Source organism: Columba livia, chromosome 17, assembly GCF_036013475.1.
Source record: "Columba livia isolate bColLiv1 breed racing homer chromosome 17, bColLiv1.pat.W.v2, whole genome shotgun sequence".
In the NCBI taxonomy this organism is placed as follows: domain Eukaryota; kingdom Metazoa; phylum Chordata; class Aves; order Columbiformes; family Columbidae; genus Columba; species Columba livia.
In genome coordinates, this window is record NC_088618.1 from 6832575 (window position 1) to 6858741 (window position 26167).

Consider the following 26167-nt stretch of genomic DNA (forward strand, 5'->3'; position numbering starts at 1 on the left):
AAGCAATTACCTCCTAGTTCATCCTTTAAACGACAGAATTCTTCTTCTGAGCGGACCTATTCCCCCGAGCATCTCTGGGGGGAAAGAGCAGCATTCAGAAGCAGAGCTGTGTGCTTGCAGCTCTCCCCACACAAAAGGCTAACGAATTCCCCTTTCCGCTAACGAATTCCCCTTTCCGCCTACGCTTAAACCAGTTTTGTGAAGTACAGGCCTATCTCCTCAGGACATTCTATGTTTCTGTGATTTCTCAGCAGCGGGTCACTGAGCAAACGGCTCGGTGCTCGGGTATCAGCATCACCATCTGTTCACAGTGCTCACCTTCATGGTACTGCCGAGGAGAACAACCTGCTCTTCTTTAACACAATTCTTTTCATTTTGCAGAAGAAAGCAGAAACCATAGTTTGTTAGCAAGTACATAATTAACAGAGTAATAAGACTGCACGTTGTAAAACCTTTGCTTGGTTTTAAAGCAGTTGTCTGTTAATGACATTGTGCAGTAAGGTCTGCAGTAGCACGGCAGCACTAGAAGTGATTCACTGCCACAAGACAGCTCCCAACCAACATATTCAGAAAAGCACAATTCTGCAAGCTTTTCCTCATCAACCCCAGTGCATAAAAATATGGGGAAGACAAGGATCTGTGAGGAATCAACACAGATCCCCATAGACTGAAAATAATATGGAGAGTTGTTATAAATATCTCGTAGAGCATTCACTATCAGATGTTCCCATTCTATATGTAACACAAAAATTATAATTATCGTTTGATAAGAAATGCGCTAGAGTTATTCCTCAATGGGACTGAATACAGATTCTGCACGTTTATGCTGCTGTGGAAAAACTGCAAACACTCATCCAATCTCAGAGAAGTGGACCATATGACAGTGTTCCCACAAGAGAGCCTGCCATCAGAAAATAAGTCAAACGTACATTAGTAGATCAGAAAATCCTCTAACAATCTCTTCAGGAAAACTACTTTGGACCTGGAGCCTCTTAAGCCTGACTAGGACAAAATTATTTTGAGGACCATCTTGGTATTTGCATTCTGACATTGTGTTAGAAGTCTTTCCATGAAAAAACAAGCAAACAAACAAACTCAACAACCAAACAAAAAAACACCAAGCCACCACACATTTAACACTTTTAACAGAAAATCTGAATAATTTACTGTCTGGAAAAAGCCGCTCAGCATGAGAAGGCTGCCTCCTTGCTAGCTGGACACCCACTGCCATCCTACATTAGTATCAGCAAATACAAACTTAGTTACTAGGCAGACTTCTCACACAACCGATGTTCCTTTGGGGAGATGGAAAGCTTAGAAAAGCGACATATCAAACGATGTTGGCATGTTATTTTGTGACTGTGCTTTTCATAAACAACTGGGAGATCTGGTATAGTGATCTGGTGGAACAGCAGCCAAGAGCCACTGCATGTCCAACAGGAACATCTCTGCATGGCAAACTCCATCTCCCAACGGCCACACACAGCATTTCAACCCCCCTTGTATCAATAACCTGCCCCAGGTGGGGATGCAATGGTTAAACAGAGATGTGGGTAGCTCTCCACAATACAGTCTCATTTAAAACAATGCAAAAGTAATTCGACAGGGTCTGAAGGTTTAAATTGTAATCATCCCCCCCTTTGCCCTTTCACATGACTGTTCCCAAAGGAAATTCTGCTTCAAAGCCTCACGATTTCAGGCACCTGAATCAATAAGCCTCTGCTCTGAAATACACAACGGCAATGAATACGCTGTCCCCATTGCTTTTAAATACAAACAGCACCAGCACTCGAGAAGGCACCAACACATCGCGCTGGTCCGACCACGCGCGTACATGGGCTCACACACCCGTAATCATCAGCTCACTGTTCCACTGAACCCCTTGTAGGCTTAATCCTGTTTTACTGGTCACATGAAACATACTTGTCCAGAGCACTTGTAATCCCCTCAAACTGGAGATTTATTATTCCCAGCTAGACAGGAAAAAATAGATTGGTACGATAGTTTATACTGGCAAAGATATGCTCAGTGTAATGCAAAAGATTTGCTTTAAACGAGCACTGGGGTAGAAAACACAGAGTTAGCGATGGCACACGACCCCGCTCGCAGGCTTTGGTGCTACAACCAGCTGGGAAAGCAAACTTTCCAGACAACCCAAAAGACCCCAATCCAGCCACCACTTCAGCTGAAACAGATAGCAGCTTGGAGGCAAAGTTTCAGCTGGAACTCAGGTCTAGAATTTCCAAAATGTGTTTTGCATTTATTAGTAGAAAAGATAAACAATCAGCTCATACAGAAGCCCGGGCTCATTTCAAGTTGTTCACAAAGTGATTCAGCAGGAGAGGCATCAATATAAAACTGCCGTGAGATGCAGAAGCACACGATGCGTAGCAAAAAGCATACTTTTAAAGCAGCATACTGGAAACATCACCTAAAATATCACTAATTCCTGCAATTGCTAATTCTGAAGTCCTAGATCCCAATTTAATATCTAGGCTGTAGTCCAAACTTCTGAATCAAAGTGACACAACTCATGACCCTGTGCAGTAATTACTTCTTGAAATCCCAGATAACTGCAGAAGGACAAACTGTACAGACAGGTGACCTCCTCTGTTCTGTTAATCCTGATGAAAAAGCCAGGGAAAGTCTGTTTCTCACAGTGTCCTCCCTGCTGCTCTGGTCAGCAAGTTCCACCCAAAATCTGACACTGGACCTTGCAGACGTGGACACCAAGGACAGAGATACATACAGCCACAGAGTCATTTTTTGCACCAGTCTCGGCTTTATACTTCTACCTCTATTTGAAACATTTCATGTCTGATCATCAGTAAATGAAAAAACAGCAGCTTAAGTAATTTGGTTTATAGCAAGAGACAATTAAATACCCTAACATATCTTGTTGTTGGGAAATTTCCCTATTTAACAGCTGCTTCCCCCTTGCTAATGCAATCCTATTCCCCCCAGCATCCCACCCTGAATAATTTCTCCTGGACCCTTCCTTGGTTATACACATTCAATAATCAGACTTTCATGCTCCCCATTTACTGTCAGTTATCCAAATGATACAAATTTAGCCCCTTTGATCTTTCCTCATACGTCGGTCCCTCCAGGCCCCTAATCACTTTTTTCACTCTTCTCTGAACTGCCTCCAGTAATGATGTGATTCTAATCCTCTAGAAGGAGAGGCTTTTGGCTTCAGTTCTTCACGCAGATGCGAGTAAACCAATTCAGACTTCACAAGCTCCGCTCGCAAGCACTGTCACCAGCCGCCACGCATTAAACCGTGACCCTGAAACAAAGATGGAATTGTCTCATGAACACTAGAGGTGCCAGAAGCTGAAAGGAAACAGTGAGAATTAAAATGATGAACCGATCAGCACTTTACCCAGCCATCAGGACCTCGTGCGGGTAAAAGCCACATTCAGGGGACGGGCAGAGCTGTCTGCAGGTGCTCTGAAGATGCGATGGTGACAGCCCCAGGATCCTACGAACCCACCGCTCACGCAGCAGCTTCATGATAAATGCGGCGGGTAAATGGTACAGATAAGCACCGGGGTCTGCCCGCAGTGCCCCAGAGCTCCATAGCAATGCTCAAATGCCACCTTGCAGTGGCTGCAATTCAGCGGCAAGCCATACGAACCTGGTCACGCCGACAAGGCGCCTGGCAGCCCAGAGAAGGGTGAGCACCTCCACCAAAGACAGCAGCCAGCACAAGGGCCTCCCGAAGCGGGGCAGGACCCCATGGTGCAGCACACAAGCCCACTTCTGAAGAGCTTCCAGATTTACAGAGTTGTTGTTGAGTTAAAGCCATGCTTAAATTATATATATATATGTTTACAATAGGGTAGCTGACAAAAACTATGTATTCGTATATACTAGCTGGTACAGCTGAGAAAGAAGGAAGCTTACTGCTCCCCTTCTAAAACCTGCATCTTGATCTGGACAGAAGAAACACAAGGCACAAAGAGCAAGTATGGCATAACCATGAGGAAAAGAAACTAGAGGTGCTATTCACAAAACCTGGTAAAGTCAGTTCAATAATATCTAAAAGACAGTTAAGTAACGAGCTCTAACTTTACCAGCTACAGCTTGGAAACTACCCTCAAGTTGGAAAAAAACATTAAATAAATATTTCCCTGAAAACATACGAATGTAGTTTTTAAAATTTCTTTTCCTGCTCCCTATTTTTGACTTCAGTGTTTTCAAAGCCATATTTTAAAACTTTAAATATCATTACAATATGGCTTTAATTAGTAGTTCAGTGGTTGAGTGCTGTCAGTAGCACGTCTTCATGTTGTAAGAAGATCATTAGATTTTTTGCAGTTTTCCTTCTCTTAATACGAGTTTCTTCCTCCACCATCTATGAGACAAATGAAGGGGATCTGGAGGCAACCTCCTTGTACAAATTAAGAACAAATTTGTATTCCATTTGCTATTTTCATGCACTTTCACTACAACCGCGCTGCGGCAACGCTACAACAGCTCCGGCTCCCGCCCGAGGCAGAGGAGCAGGGACAGGAGGCGCAGGAGTAACATCCAGCACAGCGCGCAGCCTGCTCGGGGATGCGGAGGAAAAGGAATGAAATGCATTAAACAACAAGCAGACAAAGCTGCGGCCCCTTTGGTCTCCTCCAGCACAGCTCATCTCGAGAGCAGAACAAAGCAGCCGGGGACAACAAGCACTGATCGCTTCAAAGCGGTTACAGTAGTTCCAGTACCCGAGAGACACGGGACTAAATCAGAAGTTAATCCTGGTGCAGGGAATCTCGTGGTAAGGAAAGACTTTATGTAGCAAAGAGCAGGTACATGAGGGACATCACATAGTGCAGTCAGCACCAGGCTGCCGGCTCCGTTAGGAACCATTTCCCACAGCCAAACTCAAATATACGAGCGACTAACACACTGAGAGGCATCAGAGCATTTTTCCAGGTAACACGAGGCACACTTGAATGTAAGGAAGGTGTTCCTGCTCTACCGCCGTACCGGAAGCTGACACAGGTCACACAAACACGTGCACAAAATCTGTGCCTGGTTCAGTGACGTGACCAACGGTAACAGCTCCACAAACAGCTGTGCCGGCCCTTCTGGCACCCACACACCACCCCTGAGAAATTAACACCCTACACCACTGCCAGCAGCATATACCTGCTTATTCTGAAGCTGGTCTGCAAGAAGCCAGCTTTTCAGTGATATTTTCCATGTTCACAGCTCGCTATTCACGAAGCTGGCAGGATCACCATCCTCTCCTGGCTTTGACACAGATCAAAGTGCTCACTCACACAGCCCCTCTGCTGCTCCCTCGAATTCCTCGCATACTCTTTGCTACACAGCAGCAGCCCCCGATATTTTAGACTATTTCCCTTAGTGCATTTTCTGGTGAGCACATAAATAAACTACAACAAATTGATTCTAATTTGACAGCCAGTAAGTAAATGCCCTTTAAATTCTTTCCACAGATGTGCTGCCTGATGAGCGTGTTCTTCACTACAGCTAAGAGAATAGATTTCTGACAAAGGCAGGCACCTTCCTCAGAATCCACAGGACTCTGCTTGTTGCAGAAAACTTCACATTTCATGCACAGGGATCACACCAGGTCCCCAGTCGCACTTGAATTGCGTGTACTCCAATGTGACAGGTCACCCTCTCGCAGCTGGATGCCACGCACACACCACTGCTCTGGGTAGACTGCACATCTCCTGCCTTGTCACACACCAAGTGACAGCCAGGAGAAGGTGCATGTGAAAACCAGATGGCAGAAACAGCTCAAAATGCTGCGTTTCAATGATTAAAAGGTATCAAAGCAAAAGAGACAGCTTCTGTTGGGCAACAAAGCATTACATCCCACAACTACATGCCCAGAAAGGCGCAGGGCACTGTGCTACGAGCGCAGAGGAGGCGGAATTCATCAAAGCAGGATTCAAAGCGGGAAAGTGCTGACGGCAGCAGAGTGGCAGGAGCCGCAGCAGCAGGAGCCGCCATCTCAGCGGTTCGATGGCCAGCGGTGATGTCTCCATGGCAGCGCAGAAAAGGGTCTGAGCAGGGGAGGGCTGGCTCCCTCCCTCCCCACTGAGAGACGAGACGCACAGAAACGAAAACCCTTCCGAACTCGGTCCGTGACAAAGCCAGGTCGTGAGCCCCAGCACCTCAGACCTCCCCCTTCAGATGGAGGCACAATAGAAAGAAACTTGGTGCAGGGCCGTAGGCTATAAACCCTGGGTAAGAACCTCTTAAGCAGGTTCAGGTGACTCAGGGACAAGTGATTTTAATACAGCTTTAAGCGCTCATTTGCACAAGTCAAGAGCTTCAGTGCTATCTGCATCCAGACCGCCTAACAAGTCTGGGCTGAACACCTCAAAGGAGTCAACGCTGTTCAAATGAAAACATTATTTCCCAATTAAAATAACTATCAGGCAAAAAAAAATGCTTGGGTTCCAGTGGAATCTGCATTTGTCAAATGGATTCAACAGGACACGGTGAGGTCAAACAGCAGCAGGTGAGGGGGACACGTCCTTGTTTACCATCACTGATTGCCAGAGACCAGGCAGAACTGGGATACAGCTTGACATTAAGATAATTATTGTTTTGACACTTGTATCAAGTGGCACTAGACATATTCTGGCTCCAAACGGACAAACCAGTACATTTGTGTACATGGCATAGATTATCTTGGAGTGGAATCCAGGTTTTCTAGGATTTATTACAGAAACCCCAGATTTTGCACAGAAGTGGACAGGTCAACCACCAGCAGGATCATAAAGATACTAATAATCTTGCTAATAATGCCTCTGGCAATACGGGCAGGACCTGGGGTCACTTATGCTGCAGTGAAACACAAGTCTACAAAGAGGGTACAGGTTAATGTTGCTAACGTGAACATCTATAATGGGGTGAATCCTAGTTTTAGCTGCTTATTGGAACCAAAACATTAATCGGCCAATGCTGAGATGATTAACAGGATAAGATTAAGGTTAAAACTAGAAAATCTATTAACCTAAGATATAAATGTTGTACCTGGCAGGTCATCAGTCTTTTAAGCCTCAAGGGTTTAGACACTCCAAGCAAACAGGAGACTGACTCATGTGGCCCAAGGTTCTGCGCAAAGACTGACCAAACTGTTGTCCTGCCCCACCAGAAGCCATGGAATGGACCCCCTGTCCCGCCGCCCACTACTGCGGCTGCACAGACACCAGGGACCACGGCCTCGTCGGGCTACGGAGAGGTTGCTACACACAGCAGGACGCAGGGAAAACAAAGAAATCGGCATCAGGAACGGCAGATTCAGCTCCACACCCAATCACAACCACTATGAATTCAGCTTATAACAAAAGTTTTAGTCGGGAAACCAAATTCACCCAGTCTGCCGGCTCTAGTCTGCGTATACACTTGTCACTCAACTGTCACACGTATCCATTCACTGTCTGTTGTGAGAATAATTGGAAAGAATTTTAATTATGTCTCAGAAGCCCTCCCTTCTCAATGAGACAGAGACATACAGTCCACCTGCATCTTCCAGTCTAATTTCCCTTAGGAAAATTTCCCTCTAACGCATTATTTCACATCAGACAACCTACTACACAGAGTAATTCTCCAGACCGCACTAATTGTTAAACTTTGGTGTTTATCATTTCCTGCTTTTTCAAGCAATGTGCAATTCCCTTCCCCTGTGTTTGCTTGTTCGCCTCGAGCTACTTCTTTCCTCATCGAGCTGAGACAACCCTGGTGCAATGCTGGGGTTGGGTGGGGGTGGCGGGAAGTGATAAATAACAGGAATAAAATAACCCCTTGAAAATGCAGAAAGTTCTGTAAGTAACCCAGGAACCTACCTTAGCTGTACATGCAACTACCTCTGCTACGAGCAGTTTGATTATCACATCAGCAATCACAGAAAATAGCGAGATGCATTATACATCCACCCTGTTTGAGCTACTCTGGATTTCCAGTGGATAGAAATCGATAAGCGAACAAAACTGTTCAAAAATCCAGATTTGATCCAAAATCCAAAAAGCCAGATTTGGTTTTTTTAGTACCCAAGTAAATCTGGACAGAACAAGCCTCCATAGGACAGTAAGGAATTTATCTGACAATGTAATTTGTTATGGACAACCACAGCAATCTGGGGCACCTCTCCTTTTGGAGACAGCAAGGAATTTCCTATAACACATTTAAGTGGTTCTGTTGAAGAAACAGGTTAAACTTCAACAGAATCTCATAAAATGAGACGTCTGTTACAAAAGATTCACCAGAAGGCCACAACCTTCAGAAATCTTTAGTAAGCCAATCCCCTGCAGTCACAGCTTGTGCATGTATGGAGATCAACATTTACCCTGAGAAGCCCAAAAAGCCAAGTCCTGTTGTTGGCAGCTGCTTCAGCCACAGAACCTACATCTCCTTAGACCTGACAGCTTGAGAAGCAGCTTCTTTTCCCGGGTCGCTGCAAGAGGAAAGCAGGACAGAGCTCCATCACGCTGCTGACACAGATACCAGCTCGGATCACTATGAATTCAGGCATAACATCATTCCAGAGCCAAGTACTGGATGGCCTTAAATGGAAAAGATCTACAATATTTAACAGGTCAGGAATACTAGCCATTTTTGTTTATTTAAGCATACAAGAAAGTAGATTCAGATTTTAAAAGCCTCTTAAGAGATACCGGATAGGAAGGCTTACTGTGAATGCTCTGAAGTGCTCTCCGATAATGGCCAGTATTACAACTGGGGGGAAGAAGCGGTGGTGGGGAAGGAGGGGTGGAAACAAAACACACCAACAAAAAAACCCCACAATCCGCTTATTTTCACCTAGTATGAGCAGAATTCTGCAAAGCAGGCTTGATTTTCCAGCTTTAAAAATCAGAGCACTTGCCACACTGGTAAATCCTGATGCAACCGAAGCCACTATTGCCCATAACCTACTGATCTGTAGAGAAAGGAGCCCAAGGGTCAACTAAACTCATGCTCCTTTGCAGAAATTATCATTGCCTTGCAAGCATTTCTCAGCCCTTCTGTAGCACAACTTGTTTCCCCACACAACACAGGGGAAAAGGTCGCTTTACACCAGCAGCCGCCCAGGAATCAGCCAATTCCATTCCCCAAGGAAAAGAGCTCTACGACCCGACGTTTCTCAATACAACCCAGGTTGTGCTCTCAGCATCTTCCCAGCAGCGCTGCTGCGGAACAGGCCGCACAGGCACCACTGACAAGAGCCAGGTCATGCAATGATTTTCCATTGTTTTACGGAAACTGATAGAGCCTTGTCTCACAGAAGGTGTTCGGGCTCATTCAGCCCCCACCTCTGATTGCACAGCAAACGGTTCCTCTCCATCCCCACAGAATTGGACGTGTGTGCCCAGATTAAAGCACAGCATCGAGAGACGGAGCCATGAATTGTGGTGCACGCTTACAGGCCAAAAGGAAACAAAGAGTCTGAGTTTCTGGATCCTGCTGTTATGCTTTTTAAAAATGACAGCGACCAAGATGGAATGCGCTGTTACGTTCTTGAGCACATATTTAAAACCCTAATGGAGCACTTAGGCATATCATAATACTATAGGTTCAGACTTCAAAAAACCAATACAGAGCTCAAAGAGTAAGTTACGGCAGAAATATAATGATATTTGCATGAATTTACTAAGAGCATATTTTCTGTACTGCAGGAAAACTGAAAAAGGTATTTGTCCATAGCAGAGTTAGTACACATGAATTAAATGCTCTTGGTAAACATACGTAACTTTTGCATGTCAGTAACAAAGGGATATTGCAGTTCATCACTGTGTTCTACTAATTATTTATTGAATCCTTCATGAAACCTGGCACAGCCAGTGATTTTGGGTTTTGTCAAGCATTTAGTCATAAAAGCTTAGTAGCAAATGACTCCTATATGCAATTTTTTTTAGTATCTAAAACACTCTCTGCTATCAGGCTTCTTAAACACACAAAATTGACAACATTGCTCCTGCATAACAAACAAGGTACATTCAATAAACTTGAAACACCACTTTTTTTCAACATGCTGGCTTTAATAATTTTGAAAGGAGTGCTCTCTCACCTGAACTCCAGCATCCCTTTATGTGATCCCAAGTATAATGGCTTATTATTATTATTAATGGATAAAAGAGCCTGCAGTAGCAACCAAGACCACGGCACCAGCCCAGCCACGCTCTCCTTCCCTCAGCCGAGAGGCTGCAGCGAATCCCAGCTGATGATGGATCGGAGCACCCCAGGTGAGGCCGGGGTGACAAGATCCAGCGAAGAGCAGCAGAACGGCTCGTTTCACGTGCCAGGGAGCCCACCAAGCGAGCACCCCGAGGGCAGGAATACAGCACGCCCACCCTCCCAGCAAACCCTGATGCCTTCAGAGAGAAGCTGCGATAAGGGACCGAATGGAAAGAGACGCAATTCCTGCAGCCTGAGCCACTCAACATATTAACACAACTAGCTTTATGCTTTTTCAAAGAATATAATCAATATAACACACCAGCCGTATCTGTATCCAGATCATGCATAATTTAATGCATCGTCCCAAGAGCCTGGCAGTGCAGCTGTGCTCACCCCAACGCACGGGATACCCGCTGGAATTGCAGCCTGGCTTCCCAAGAAAACAGGCTCTCCTGTGCTGACCGTCTGACGAGAACCATGTTCCACCGTATTCCACCATCACCGCACTTGGAGCAGCCACCTGCCAGGCAGAGACACCTGGGACCCTGCAGGGAAATGGAGCCAGAGGCGAGGCGGGGGAGACCACAGGGCAAGAGTCTTTATTAGTTCTGGTGCTCACGGAAAAACTTAGTAACAATAGTAATTTTCTAAGCTTAGAAAAATATACGTGGTTTCTGACAGATCAGTCGCATGCAAACTTTTTTTCATTAGCTGAAGGCAAGATAACGCCTTACACACTACAGGTGATAGTTGCCTCTTAGCATCACCGAACAAAGGAGCTTACTCCAGGTTTACAGACAGGACCGCATCTGAACCTATGCTGCACAGTTTAACAGTTGTAAAAGCAAATATCACGCGATGAACAAAACACTTTACACATTTAATAATTAAAAAAAAAAAAGCAGGTAGAGCAAAAGAAGGTGAGTACAAATCTAATAAATCAAGTAAGACTCCTAATCTAGTACAGCAGAACACATGTTCAGCTTTTGTACTGACAGCTCTCATATTTGGATATTTTTACAGGAAAGAGGCGGGCAAATCACTGCTCAGTCACTTTCACAAACGACCAACAGCGATAAAGAGCCAAGGGCTTCAGGAACGCTGCAGCTACTACACCGCCTTTCGCATTGTGTGTCCTGTTCAGAAATGGAGCAGCAGTGCCTTCTCGAGCGGTTTGCGTGAGTCATTTTCTTGAAACTGCTCTGTAAGGCACATGACTGCAACGCTACAAAGGCGCCCAGGGCAGCAGAAATCATAGAATGTCCTGAGTTGGAAGAGATCCACAAGGATCATCGAGTCCAACCCCTGTCCCTGCACAGGACAACCCCACAGTTCACACCGTGTGCCTGAGGGTGTTGTCCAGTCTCTTATTGAACACTCTCAGGTTTAGAGCTGTGACACCTCCCTGGGGAGCCTGTTCCAGTGTCCAGCACCCTCTGGGTGAAGAACCTTTTCCTGATGTCCAACCTAAACCTCACCTGGCACATCCCCTGGCTCACATGAGTATGCTGGCAACACCGACAAAATAACCTCTGCTGAGATTTTATTGGTACTACAGTTAAAACAGAACCTATTCCAACATGCACATAGTTTCCATCACATCATAGCAGGAACAGGAATCATTTTTTGCTCAGACCAGTAAAAAGCTTGACAGTTCAGACAAATTCAGCTATCTTTTGTGCCCTTTACACAGTCAAATCAGGTTGCCCAAAATCAATTTGATTTGGACACAGATGATAATGCAGAGAAAAAAGAAATAACAACTGACAATGTGATTTAAGCATAAGTGGATGAGCCAATACTGCAGAGTGAATCCTGACACTCGAAACGGAATCTTCCAGAGCCGAGGAGTCCAGCCAGCAGCCAAGAATAATATTTCAGTGGTTCAGTCGATACTGCTGTAACCATGGCCTGGAGGGGTTTCCATAGCCATAACCACAGGAGTGACTGCACATTCAGTTGAAAATAGTAAAAACAGACACTTAAAAATCTATAGCTTGTAGACATCTTAAAACCGGTTCGAAAGGAGGCGCAGAGGGGCTTGAAAAATGCAGACACTTCCATCAAGCTTGCCCTTCATCTATTTATCCTGTTGAAGACAATTATTTGAAATAAGAACTCCACTCATTAGAAGCAATTGCCTGCTTGAAAAAATTGAAAGAACAGCTTCAGGACAGCTGAAAAGAGATGAGGTATCAGTGACACAAAGCCTGACGGATTACCCGGAGATGCAGTGGCAATACACACTCCAATCAGGACGTTCTGAAGCACTATTTATTTCAGTGTCTAGTACTGCAAGCGAGAGACGCTCTCATGCATTTCACATATGATTTCTATTTCTTCCCTGATGTAAAACACAGTATCACACATCATGCTACAAAGAAAGAAGGAGCCCTGCTGGTTCAAGCAGGTTTTTCCAAAAGAAAGGAAAAAAAAAAAAAAAACAGAAAACCAAAAGTATAATAGTCCACAGCTGCCAGAAGCAAGGGGTCATTGCTGAGGAGGGGCAGCCCAGCACATTCAGTTTGCGAGATTTTCCCTTAAAAGAATGTCAATAAAACGCACTGCCAAGCGCGCTGAAGAAGAACGTCCTGCCAGGGATCGAACCCGCGGAGCCACCACACGGACACGGCGAGGGGGGGCGATGCCGCCGGTCACCAGCCGGCAACGGGCGGCCCCGGCCCCTCCCCGGGACACCGGGTGCCGCCGGCCCCGCCGCTGACCCCGCGCTGGAACGCTGCTCCAGCCCCGCAGCCATATTAGGGAACGGCCCGACAACCGGCCCGACCCCGCCAGGCCCCGCGGGCGGACACGGCGGCCCGGAGCCCGGCCCAGCCCCGCTGCCCCTCGGCGGCCCGGGCGGGGCGGGGAGCGACGGCCCCCAGAGGGAAAGAAAAGTTCGCGACGCCTCCGGCGCCTGCCGGGCCAGCCCCGCAGCGAGAGCGGGCGGGGAGCGCGGCCCGGCTGTCCCGGACGGGGATGGGGACGGAGACCGGGACGGGCACCCGGCCGGCCCCGCCGCTCCGCCCGCGGCTGCCGGGGCAGCCCGGCTCCCCCGCGGGCCCTGCCGGCGCGTCACCCACCTTCTTCCGGGGCTGCCATTTCATCATATTTGTAGAGCGGGGTCGCGGAGCATCAAGGTCGCGCTCGGGTGCCGGCGGCGGGCGCAGCGGGGCGGCAGCCCCCGGTCATGCTGCCCGGCCCCGCCGCCAGGCCCGCGCCGCGCCCCGCCGCGCCCGCGGGAGAGGAGCCGACCCCGCCGCCAGGCCCATAGGAGCGGGGCTCTGCCCACCCGCGGCTCCGCCGCCGCGCTCACGCCCGCGGCCCGCAGGGAGCCGCGGCTCCCGGGCACATCGTGCGCGGCCGCCCTGCGCCGAGTGTGGGGCGAGCCCCGGCCGGCGCCGCCCGCCGCACGGAGGCAGAGAGGGGCGCGGGCAGAGCCCGCCGCACCGCCCCCCCGCGCCGCCGGGAGCCCCCGGTCCTGCCACCGCCCCCGGCCCGCCCCGGCCCGCCCCCGAGCCGCGCACGGGCCTCCCGGCCAGCAGGGGGCGCGCACAGCGGCGGTGCCCCCCTCCCAGCGGCAGCGTGGCCCGGCGGAGGGTCCCGGCCCGGGGGCGCAGGGGGGTGCAGGGGGGTGCAGGGGGCCGCGGTACCACCGGCTCCATCGCTCTCGAGGGTGAAGCTGCGCAGCTCCCGCATTCTGCCCTCCTCTGAGAGGTTTCAGCCTGAGCTCTTGATACTGTTCTGAGACAATTCTCTAAAAAAGGAAGAGTCTCAGGAGAGTTAAAAATCCTTAATAGATGAACTCGACACATTTAACTTGGTTTTATATTACTGAAGAGGTACAGAGCCATAGTTTGCCATGACTGGCACCCAACAGTGCAGCATCTCAGAGGTGAACAATAACGGCAACTGTAGTATCCAAACACGGATCAAATATTCACTGCTAGGTCCCTTGCAAACAGAAAAGTCAGTTTATCTTTGTGGCAGCTCCTCATTGCTGAGGGATGTGCATCAGATCACAGGGAGGCAGGAGCAGGTGGGGCTGCCATGCCCCCGCCATGGCTGCTCCTTGTCCCAGCAAAGCCAAAGCTCGGGCAGCAGCTCCAGACACATCAGCACCACACATAAAGCAACCTGGGGAGTTCCCATCCTCCCTGAAACACCCGCAAACACCTGCTCTCCGTTCCATGTTCCTGTTCATACACCTTCGTCTGCATTACCAACAGTACTTGCGGCAGCATGCAGTACATTAAATTGCCAAGAAGATGCAAGGGAAAAATAAAGCTTTGAAAAGCAGTAGGGACAGAAAAGAACACGTGTCAGCGCAGAAAATGAACTCCATCTGGTTTTACTCATCAGAGCTCACCTACCATGGAGCTACACCCTTTTATCATACTAACAGTATCGACTGTGTGCCCCAAAACTCATTGATTTCCATAAATTAAAATGCAAGCATTGACAATTTTGCAGAGTTCTGTAGATGGCAGAGCTGGTACTCAAGTAAAGACAAAAAAATGCTCCAACTCAGATAATGCCTTTTACCATAATGCTGTCAGAAAGAAACAATTTAACTCACGGACAGATTGCAAAATGTGTTGTTTTGACATGATCAACAGGAGGTTTTTGAAATTCTTTCTGAGTAACGATAATTAAGAGGAAGCAAAGCAGGAGCTGTGCATACACACCTGTCACAAAAGGGAGCGAGCTAGTTCAGTCCCAATCTTAATTCCCACTCCAATGACTGGCATTTCGTCTATATTTAAAGTTGTGGGGTTTTTTTTCTGTTCAAAAAAGTAATAATGTTGGCACTATTTTCAAAGCTATAGAAAATATCCAGAATAAAGGCAGCATAAATGCCTGACATCTGAAGGAGATGGCAAACATTAATCACTTTTTCAAAGTCAGAGAGTTATCCGAATTCTTTAAGATTAAAAAAAAACGCAGCATGATTTTTGGGTTTGTTTTTAAGGTTCCACTTTCTCTTCCCAGGTTGGAAGCCACTCAGTATGTAGTGATTCAATTGCCAGAAAATGCTGAAACCATCCTCTTATGCTGGCAGCTTCCTTCATCACGAGGACGGAATCCTCATGTCCGTTTCAAAGTGAAACAATTCATTTTCTCCAGTAATCCGCAAAGCCAAGAAATTCAAGTGCTAATGCTTTGTAAAGTTCAGCCTGAATCAGTGGACAAGTGATGTAATAATGCGAATGCTAAATAGAAGATAGTGTTGGTCCATCCAAGTTCAATTCCTCTCAGTCCATTAAAGGTGAAATAGCCAAAGAGGAACCACCAGCTCCACTTCCCAGCAACATAGAAAAAGGCTGTGTGTTATTAAGAGATATCTGATGTCAGATCTCATCTTACAATTCAACAAAAAAATCTTTAAAGTGTCTTTTTCAAATTAATCTTTGGCAAGAAACTAAAACTATATGATGTACTATGTCCTTCATTGCACAACCCTTCATTTTTAATAACTTGCAAGTTCTAATACTTTGTTACACCTTGAAATTCCCTCTGCTGAACCAAAGTGCATCATCTAGAAGCAATCACATGTACTGCAAGTAGAAAATAGTCCTGTTGGAGATGTCTTGGTGAGCAGACTGCAAGTTAGGCTACCCAAAGTGCACACTTATTGTGTCATTGCACAGATTAGCAAGCAGCTAATTGGACAGCATTCAGCAGGTACATAAAGATTTAGAGTAACAACTTGATCTAACAACGTACAGTTTCCTGTGAACTCCCTGGACTGGCAATGTGAAAGACCCCAGCACTTCAACAGTTAACAACACACCAACACAGCAAGAGGGATGTAGATCAAGCTCCTAATAGCCAGGTCCCTTGGCAAATTCATGAAGCATAATAAAATCAAATCCTTTTATTTCTGAATTTATTAAAGCAGCCTTCAATTCATTACAATGATTCTGCATCCATCGTTTCGTCTGCCTCAAACCAGCACGCTGCACACAAACAGGGCACCTTGCAATTGTTTAATGGTCGGGTGCAGCACACTTGATCTGAGCTGCTGCAGCTGCTAAGCACACGACAGCCACGGAAGGGAGAAAGTGTCTTCTCTAGATGTTAATTTATGGCAAGTTCTCGTGCAACTTCTAGTCAAAATTCACTTCCAGCCTCCACACAGGAGGTGCTTTGGGCACACCATCTATGGTTCCTTCTCTTCTACAGACACACGTGCAATCCAAGGAAGTGCACAGTAAAGGGCAAGAATACAGCACACTAGGAAAGTAATTCAAGGTCCTGGAAAGTTTTTGCACATTATACTGGTCTGCTGGTCCATCTACCTTTTGTTCCTGTGGCATTTTGCTTCTGGACTGGAGCATTTCACCATGTCCTCTTGATAATAAATATCGATTGTTCTATGCTGTATAGCAGTAGCAGGGATTATTTTCCTTATTAGGTTACCTGGGGTTCACATCTCAGCAGCTGACTCTCTTCAAAACACTGAAAATCACTTCAGAAAATACTTTGTTTAGTCAAGTAGAAAAAGCTCCTTTCACAGCAGTATAATCCAGCCTGAAAAACCAAGGAGAGGGCTTTGAAAAATGAGGATATACTTATCTGGAAAATACCACTTCTGACAGGAGAAGCAGCTGAGAAAAACTGGTTGCTTAAGACTAATTAGAGAGTTGTAGCACAATTTAGTTCAAAGAGATGCAGAACTGAAGATAAGGAAAAAGCCTACAGCATTTATTGCTGGCAACTGGATTCATGAAGCTGGAGGGGCAGGGGAGGGAGGTGGTCACACAGGCTAAATTATCTGAGGGCTGTAGGTGCCTGTTACTAATTACAAATTATTCAGTGGTACCATGAAATGATCAAATAGGTTAACAAAAGATTAGAGCTAATCTTGTGATAGAGCATCCCCTCTGAGGTGCTGACACCCGCGCTGGGGCTGAGGAACAGGCCCCCGCACAGACACGGCTTCAGCCGGACGTGCTGCATGTTTGGCTCCTTGCGGAATCCCCACCAAACCCAGCACACTCCGTGTCCTACACTTCAACAAGCAAGATATATGTAGAACACGTAATTTCCAGGTCTTCACATGAGGAACTAGAAAGAAGTCTGTCCACACAATATCGAGTCTAATATTAACAGAATAACCATTCAAACACATCTGCGGGAGGGACAAACAGGAACGAAACACAGGTAAGAAGTAGCTAAACAGTGTTCTGATTCTTCATGGGCACACACATAAGTCAATATTCTAAAATATTCAGAAATCAATATGGGGGACAAATCCTTCATTATTCGCAAGGGAAAAGCTATTAATGCAAAGCACCCAGCAAGACAGAGATGGGGGACTTCCAGAGCAAGAAGCCCAAGGACAAAAGTTCCAGTCGCAAATAGAAATTTTCTGGCTAGTAATTGTATTCATCAAGAGAAGCATTATCTAAATGTAGTGTTGTGCCTGTGAAATGTTTATGTGATAGTCTTACAGCAAAACACATATTTGTCTAGTTTATTGGATAGGAAATATATACTAAATTTTAACTCTGTCTTCCCAAGAAAGGTGTCTGCTTTCAAACTGCTGATGGTGACTCTGTTATTGGCTTAAGAAGCTTCAGCTCTTTCATTACATGATTCAGAGCAGAAAACATGGTGTTTGGGACCTGCTTCTAATTATGACTTCCCCCTCCCTTTTTCCATAGGAAGCACAACTACTGCTGCTATGGAGACAAGTGTAATTCAGTCAAGATGCGGGTCAAAGTAATGCTTGGGAGGCAAAGATTTAGCAAAAAGTACCTTTTTGCTCTCTGTCCTCACCTGGAGAAGCCTCTTCCCCCAGCCTTCCCTTGGTGACTCGCATCACTATCTGCTCTCAAGTAATAAATTCAAAGAGCCAAATAAATCCCCTGTAACTACCTGACACGTGCATCACACCAGGACAAGCAGGGAGCTCATCTGCACCTCTCGCAAGGCCGGTGGCAATGGGGGCATCTGCACGTGCCGCAGCGGAGCCACATTCTGCCCCGCAGGGGCTGGCACCCTCTGCAGGACAGGCTCAGCCGCCTCCCCTGCAAGGACATTTCTGCAGGTTCCAAAGGAATGCAGCGTGGGGTTGAGCGGGGGAACATTCTGCTACCTCAGAGCACTGAAACTGTGCCTTATTTTTCAGCATTTACTGTTTATCAGTGGTTGGACTAACAGTGCAATAGGCACCTTCCAAATCTTTAAGACTAGTACTGTTTAAAAAAATCCAGCTGTCAAGGAAATTAATTGTTTCTTTAGTGACACTGCTAATTTGATCACAAAAGTTGACAAATACACAGCTTGACCTTACACACAGGTGAGGCTTCTGGTCAAGTTTCTGAAGCAGACCCAGGCAGAAGGGCTTTTCTCTCGCTGGAAAAGGCAGACGCGTCCTGTCCCTACATAGTTCAGTTCCATGGGATCTTTTCCACTGAACAAGTTTAAACAACTCCATAAAAACCCCAAAGGAAGCAGGTTGAACTTGTGGGCTGGTTTTCTCTTGCCAGAAACAAGGGGCTGCAGGGCAGGGCGGGAGGAAGAGGGGGAGCAAAGAGCAGGAAAGAAAGCACACACATGGGAAAGAGAAACAGCCAGAGACAGAGTGAAAAGAGAAGGTGCGTGGGCGTGTGTGTGTCTGTGTCCACGTCTGCATCTGTCCTTGCACCCCTGCTCCACAGCACCCGTGACACCTCGTCCGCCCCATTAAGCAGCAGCACTGATGGACTCCAAAGAACCGGCAGCAATGCTGTGGAGCCACGAACACAAACGCACAGGGAGTTCTGTCAGTCGGAGAGGGGAAGGGGACCTCCTGAATGGGAAATTTAGAAATAAATATCTTTCACTGTAAGGAGCAGAATTCAAAGGCAACCACAATTTCATTCCATGTTCCGATATTCACAATAATCCCTCACGTCCCCAAGAAATGTTCCCAAGTGCTGCAGGTCTTTGAGGAAACTCTCGTGTTTCACACGCCAGTGATTTCAGAGGGGATGCTGTTGTTCACATATTCGGAAGCTGCTCTTTCTTCCTCGCCTCCCTCCGGGCTCCCGCTCGTTGCCAAGCAACTCCAGCCATTCTGCAGGACCTGCCTTCCAACCACCAGCAGCTTAAACCACTACCGGCTACTGAAAAATAAAAAAATTAAGAATGGAAAGAGGCAAGGCTAAAACCAAAAAGCATTCTTTCCTTTAGGGCTTGCATCATTTTGTGGGAGCCTTGGAGGCTGCCGTTTGTCTGTAGGCAATAAACCACAGAATCCCAGGGGATGGGAAGGGACCTCTGGAGTCACCGCGTCCTCGAGCAGGGCCACCCCAGGCCGGCTGGCCTGTGTTCACTTATCAGCCTTGCGGAACAGAAGCTTTAAAAAAGTTTATGAAGTATGAAAAGCCAGGAGGGACAGTAAAGGGGTAATTCAAAGAGACTAGACACAAAAACAGAGGTGTGGGAGAAAGACAAAGTGTGTTAATTGATTTCATGTAAGAAATGCAACTAGCTGCAGAGTGGGATGGATCAGCTCACCTGCCAGGAGTCCCAGCAAGCAAAGCAAGTGGTGCTACGTGGTGGTGATTCTGCCTTGACACAGTCGATCAGAAATCTACAGTACTTAGCAAAAAACAGAAAACACACAAACTGCTGCAATGAATACAATGAGTACAACTAATACCTTTTCTGGAGCTCAGAGTTTTCTCTGGAAGAGGAAATGGGGGTAAGAAGCTACAGAGTTTTGTGACATACTCTGCATATTAAATTTGTCTTGGTTTTCAGGACACAGAACATACTTTCTAAATTAAAAGCAATGCAAGGTTTAATTTAAAATTCTTTTTTAGGTTCCTCTGAAAGGGCTACAGAATAAAACTACTGTACTGCAAAAGATCTGTTTTGTCTATTCAAAATTTCTCTTCCCCACAGTGGAAATGTAGGTACGTTACAGCAGCTATCCCACCCTTGAGCCCGAGATACTCCACAAAAGATCCTGTAACAGTCAGAAACAGCACTTATAACTCTCTAAGGAGTCTTCTCTTACTGATTTACAATGATAGACAGCTCTTCTGCTGAACTTTCTTGTAAAATGTGAAGCAGGAATTTCGTTTGTGTCTGTTCACATATTCAGTCGGGACGGTATGAATAAGAGATGTGACACAATTCATCCATATGCAGTATCAGCTTTTCCCCAAACCACAGTCTGCTGAAGCTGCACAGCAGCCCTTCTCACTGCTGCAGCATCACGAGAACGGAAGAAAGGAATAAATGGAACTTCTGCACAATGACAAAGTGTCTACAGATACACAGCCAATGAGCTCTCAAAAAAAAAACCCAGATAAATCTTCTTCAGAAAGATGTTCAAAGAGCAGCTCTTTCTTTAGGCAATAGTTTAAGGAACAACTTGTCATTGCCATGTCAGAGATAACCATTCTAAAAGTGGGAAACAACCTTGAGATGCTGTAAAACTATACAGCACCACTGAAACAACTGGAGCAGGGATGATTTGGACTCTGAGGGGTTACATCTCAGATTCTCAGAATAGAATAGTTCCCGTTGGAAGGGACCTACAATAACCATTTAGTCCAACTTGCTGCTGGAGGAGCATCTCCAGATGGAGACCCACTGCCAGCCCAGACTTTTTTCAGCATAGAGTTGTGAGAATATTTAAGAATAACTAGGACAGCTGTTGGCTCCAGCCATGGCTCCAGCCTAAAAATACAGAAGAACGTAGCTGCTTCATTTAACATTGTGTGCTCAAGCATCCACACTGAAAGAGCGTGAGGCTCAGAGAGGTACTGAAATCTTTCTGCATGGAGAAACAGAAGGAGCCAACCAGCAACTTCCACCCCAGGCTGATGGGAAGGGTGAGAGGTGAGCTCTTCGCAAGAACCAAAAATAAGAAAATATTCAATCTGCATCTACGTAAGTGCTTACTGATGATAAAATGTTAACTTTCACAGAATCACAGAGTGTCAGGGATTGGAAGGGACCTGGAAAGCTCATCCAGTGCAATCCCCCCATGGAGCAGGAACACCCAGATGAGGTTACACAGGAAGGTGTCCAGGTGGGTTGGAATGTCTGCAGAGAAGGAGACTCCACAACCTCCCTGGGCAGCCTGGGCCAGGCTCTGCCACCCTCACTGAGAAGAAGTTTCTTCTCATACTTAAGTGTAACCTCCTGGGTTCAATACTTTCAATACTTTTTAAAGAAAAAAATTAAACCATGCAATTAGAAGACTAAGTAAACAGATGTTGACTCCATAATCTGTTTTGACAATTAGCCTCTTTTCTTACTAAAGATTTATTACAAAGGTTGATCCCCAGCAGCAGACCCCAAAGCACAGACTCGTCCTTGAAGGTCACCTGCACTCTATATCCTCCTTTTTCTCCAACACAGATTTTGACATTTAAAAATTGAGATTATCAGTGGATACCCCTGAAACGGGAGCTCTTTGCAGACGCACAGAGCAGAGAGAAAAGAGTGAGTAATGTAATACGCATCCCTATAACATCATTGCTGACACGTGTAAAGTCCTCAGAGTAAGGACTACCTCTTGCATCCACAGCAGAATTCAAAGCCCAGGCTCCACCAGCCGTCTCATGTATCACTATTAAGACCCGGGAGAGATGGAGAAGGCCCTATAGTTATAGAATTTCACTGTTATATACGATGCCTTCTTTATGTGCTGCATATACAAGCGATGACAGACAGCAGAGACCCAGATTAGTTTGATATATCCTCTCTGCCTGGTCACAGACCTTTACTCTGTTCCACATGACAGGGTAGCAGGTTTCAGGAACTGAGTGACCACCAGTTTTGCACATCAATACCCAATGGCCATTCTGCAAGTATCATAATTTAGGTAAAGTGCTGCCAACAAGCTCATATTTACACTTAGGATTATGATTATCCTTCTGATCACAAATCCCATCTAATTAATCTGTATATAGGCTTAGGCCTAATAAGCATAACTTTAAAGTCCTAAAATTAAAACAGTTTCACAATGGTTTATTCCAAATCATTTCAGCCTCAATAAAGAAAAGAGTTCTTGTTGCTGAACTGAGCTGCTACAGGAACCACATGGCAGATTAGAGAAGCTGCTCCCTAGATCTGACAGCCTGGCCTATTAAATCAGTCATTTAGTTTGCTTGGTCTTGATCCTTCTGACATAACAGACAAAATCCGTCTGATCAGTGGGGAAACATACCTCTTAGAGATCTTCCTTCTATAGAACGAAGAACATAGCAAATTGTGTATCTTGTGTACGAGGAAGAAAACTCCTTCCTGATGCCACTTGTTAAAGTTTATGCCTTGGAGTCTGACATCTGGGAGCATTTCTCATGTCTATCCAAGCACAGTGATATTTACAGGACTATGCTTTTCCTTATTAAAGTGGCACAGAAGGGTGAGGAGGCCTGAGAAGCACAACACGTGCTGCTGGCAACCACCAGAGTACACCTGAAACAGACACTGCAAAATCAGCACAGTTCCGAAGATTCCAGAGGCGCAGGTTATCTGTGTAACTATTACAGGACACGTGCTTGGGGTCTTTACGCAGACCAGCAAGATCACAGTACCACTAGCTAGCAATAATCCTTTTAGCAGGGATAATAGCACAAATGTACAAAACAGAAAGAAGTCTCTCAAGCTTGAAAGGCTGTCCCGGTTGGACAGGGAACTGCTGGCTTTCTGCAGGCTTTGTCCTGTTGCTGGCTTCCAACAGCTCCCTCCTCCCTCAAATCTCACATGCCTGTGCAAAAGGAAGGAGGAGCACAACTAAATTTAACTCTCTGTACACAGATGACCAAGTAACATACAGTGCACTGAATACAGATATTCTTAACTGACCTCAAAATTTGTAATGAAATCGTATTTTCATCCTGAAATACAGAAAAACGTAAACCCACCTTTGGTTTTATTGCACGTGAAGCAGGTTGAGTGAGAGATGCAAACAATCGCTGGCAGCACGTTAATCTGTGGCGAGAGCCGTGGCTCGGCAGAGCAGCTGGCACCGGCGGCGCGGGATGGCGCGACCATTCGTAAGGGGAGTGGGAACTGAAGTGAATGGATTCCTTTGAGTCTCATCTGCTGCAAATAAGTTCTACTCAGAAGCTCCAGATATGTTTGCTGGATAAAATACGAGCTTTCCAGATAAAATAGAGCTCACCTCTGAACACCAGAAACACGCTGATTGCGGCCTTCTCTAGGAGCTGCTCCTGAGAGCAGGAACCCGGGGTTCAGGAGTGAGAAACCCCACGGCGTGTGTTTGTGCTCAGCAGAGACTGCGGCTGGGACCAGGCTCAGCACGGGACATTCTTATATCATCTCTCAGTATCTTTCCAGAGCCAGTTGTTCCATTTCCCAGCGCGCGTTCCAGCGCGCACATCTGGCAGCGCTGCGGCGCGAACAGCGTTTCCTGGCTCCGGGTGCATGTGTTCCACACGCGGTGACATCATGCGCTCTCCCGCCTGCCAAAGCTCAGGCTCTACCGTGCAGACCACCAGAACGAGCCCCAGAGCCCCCCGGGGAAAAGGGCTGACTTCCAACCCAAACGCTGTTCCCTTGCAAAACCTCATTTCATGCTTTGCCTCTTGTGCTGTGTTCTCTCCCACTCACACCCATTCTACTTCCCATCTACTTGAAAACAGTTTTCAAAGAATTCCTAAATTGCTTGTATTTTATCCTGCCTGTAAACATTTTCTCTCTGCACAAGGCCATAATTCTGACTTTTTCCTTTTATTCACAGTGGGGTTTTTAACTCTTTATCAACCTGAAAACTGGAGAACCTGTATTTCCCCTTCCCCAAAAGACATTTGTTTTTCTTTGCTATAGGTAATAGCAGGTGATGCAGTATAATTTCATTGTTCTCTGCAGGTGAGACGCTGTGTGATACTCATCACTTATCACTAGCTCAGCAGCAACGCAGCTCTCCAGTGCACTTAAGGAAATAGGTTTTACCTTGTAGGGCAAATCAAAAGAGAAATTATACCGTTCTCTGATTAAATTGCCTGTCCACGAGCCTCCTCATTTTGATGTCGTTTTCTTCTTCTAAGCTCACTATTACAGTGATCAATTTTTGTTTATTCTAGCTGCAAGGATGCTGAATTCCATCATTATTACAGAGTAACTATTGAATAGTCACATCTTGACTATCATCCTGTGCACTGTTCAAGACTTTGTTCTTTTAACCCTTGAAATAAATGGGTAATAAAGCCAGTCAAAAGCATTTTTGATTGAAGCCATCACAGATTGAAAACACTGCCTTATGAAATTTAGTTTTTCATGGGAATTCCTGTTTCAATGCAAAATTGATAAAGACATTTTTTCACATCCAGGAAGATGAAAGGAGACAAGAGGGTACCAAGAGATCAGGTAACCCAACGTTTAAAGAATTCACCTAGAAAACCGGGAACAGAAACGAGGACGAATAATTTGAAAAGTGCATCTCCAAAGCTCTGGGGAAGGACTTAACCACAAGGCTATAAGATCCAGTCTATCTCTCAAGAAATATCTATTTATAATCAGCGGTGTGTACTCTAATTGCTGCTAGTTTTTTGAGTTAGCCTTTTCCAAGTTTCCTTCTTATCTCTCTTTTTGTATTTTCCCTTTTTGACAAGTGTCAGATGGAGCCTCCACCATGAATCTGCACAAGTTCCAAGGAGGATCCAACTCGGGGTCGCAGAGATTTAAACTGGCTACTGGCCACGCTCCTTATCACCTGCAGCTCACAAGAATAATGGCACCAGCCAGAAGATTTGAGAAACTTGAGCAAGCCCCAAATTTGCTGCTTTATCTCAAAAGAATTACAATTCCTCGTTCTAATTCCACATGCCACCAAACCCCTTGCCCCTTCAAATCCTACTGCAAGACATCGCAGACCCCTGGCTGAGCTTTTGGGGTTTTTTTGTTTGGGGTAGTTGGGAAAGATGAGCAAGAGACACTCAATGCAAACAAAAGGCACTGAAATGAAAATTTTTCCATTATAAAATGCCCTCCATATGTTAGGCAGACGAGCTTGCTCAAAGAATTGTACACCTCATGCAGACGCAAAGATCTCCACATTTGCTTTTGGTAGCATATGTTTGGACTAGATGGTCTTTAGAGGTCCCTTCCAACCCAAACCATTTCATGATCCTCTGATTCTACGTTACAATAAACATGAAATATAGACTTGAAGGTCACAGAGGATTGAGTTTTGTATTGGTGTGAACGACAGAAATTTCATAATAGTCTTCCAACGGTTTTCAGTGTTTAACACGCCTGCAACATGTGGCAGAGGCCTCCGTGCTGGCTATTAAACTCGCTATGCGTGCAGCATAGGCATTGCTAGAATGTAAATAGTTCTCACATGGTCATGTTATTGCTGACACAGGCCTGTCTGTACCACTTACTATTATTGAAAAGTACTAGTAAGTCCTCCTTACGTCTCTCAGCATCTGCCAAAAAGCTGCAAGCCACACCAGCTCCATTTCGACTCTTCCATTTGCAACACATCTAATGGGCAGATGGTTGATTTTTTGTGAGGGGGGAATAAGAAACAAAACAACTTGTGTTGGTGCAAGTGATTGGGGATGCTTTGGTTTTTAAAAGCCAGTTGTTTTGGACGTCTGCTCCAATTCTTGACTGCAAACTTAGCTTTGTCTACATTACTAAAGAAATACTCATATCCTGTATTTGTTTTCAAGTAAAATAAAAACCTGTTAGATTTTGTTCATATGTTTTTAGATATTTAGCAGTCGGGAAATATTCCAAGACTAACAAAATTTCCTTGTGCCTGGTTGCTGTGTACTACCAGCAATAAAAAGTCCTTGTACCCCTTGATCATAAAGGGTATATGTTTTTCCATCTTTATTATTGCCACCCCATTAAAATCACAGAATCACGACAGCAGATGAAGTTCCCACACACCTGTAAGTACTTCATCCTCAGAGCGACTTTCTCAAACGCAGACTTAGACCGAACCTGACAGCTACACAATATCTGATGTGTGAACAGCTGAACAGCATTGCTGTTCACCTGAACGAACAAATATGCTGCTTCC

At 45.9% G+C, this 26167-nt stretch overlaps 1 protein-coding gene across 3 annotated transcripts in view; it reads right to left on the reverse strand.

The window, feature by feature from the left end:
• TTC28 (tetratricopeptide repeat domain 28) overlaps window positions 1-26167 on the reverse strand; it is a 99874-nt gene that overhangs the window by 59499 nt on the left and 14208 nt on the right. The window contains exon 1 of one of the 3 annotated variants that reach the window (XM_065032992.1): window positions 13236-13485. The exons of the other annotated variants lie outside the window; for them this stretch is intronic. Coding sequence (XP_064889064.1) covers window positions 13236-13262 — 27 coding nt within the window. The 5' untranslated portion in view covers window positions 13263-13485. Of the gene's footprint in view, window positions 1-13235; window positions 13486-26167 lie in introns of those variants that run through there. 3 annotated transcript variants of the gene reach the window in all.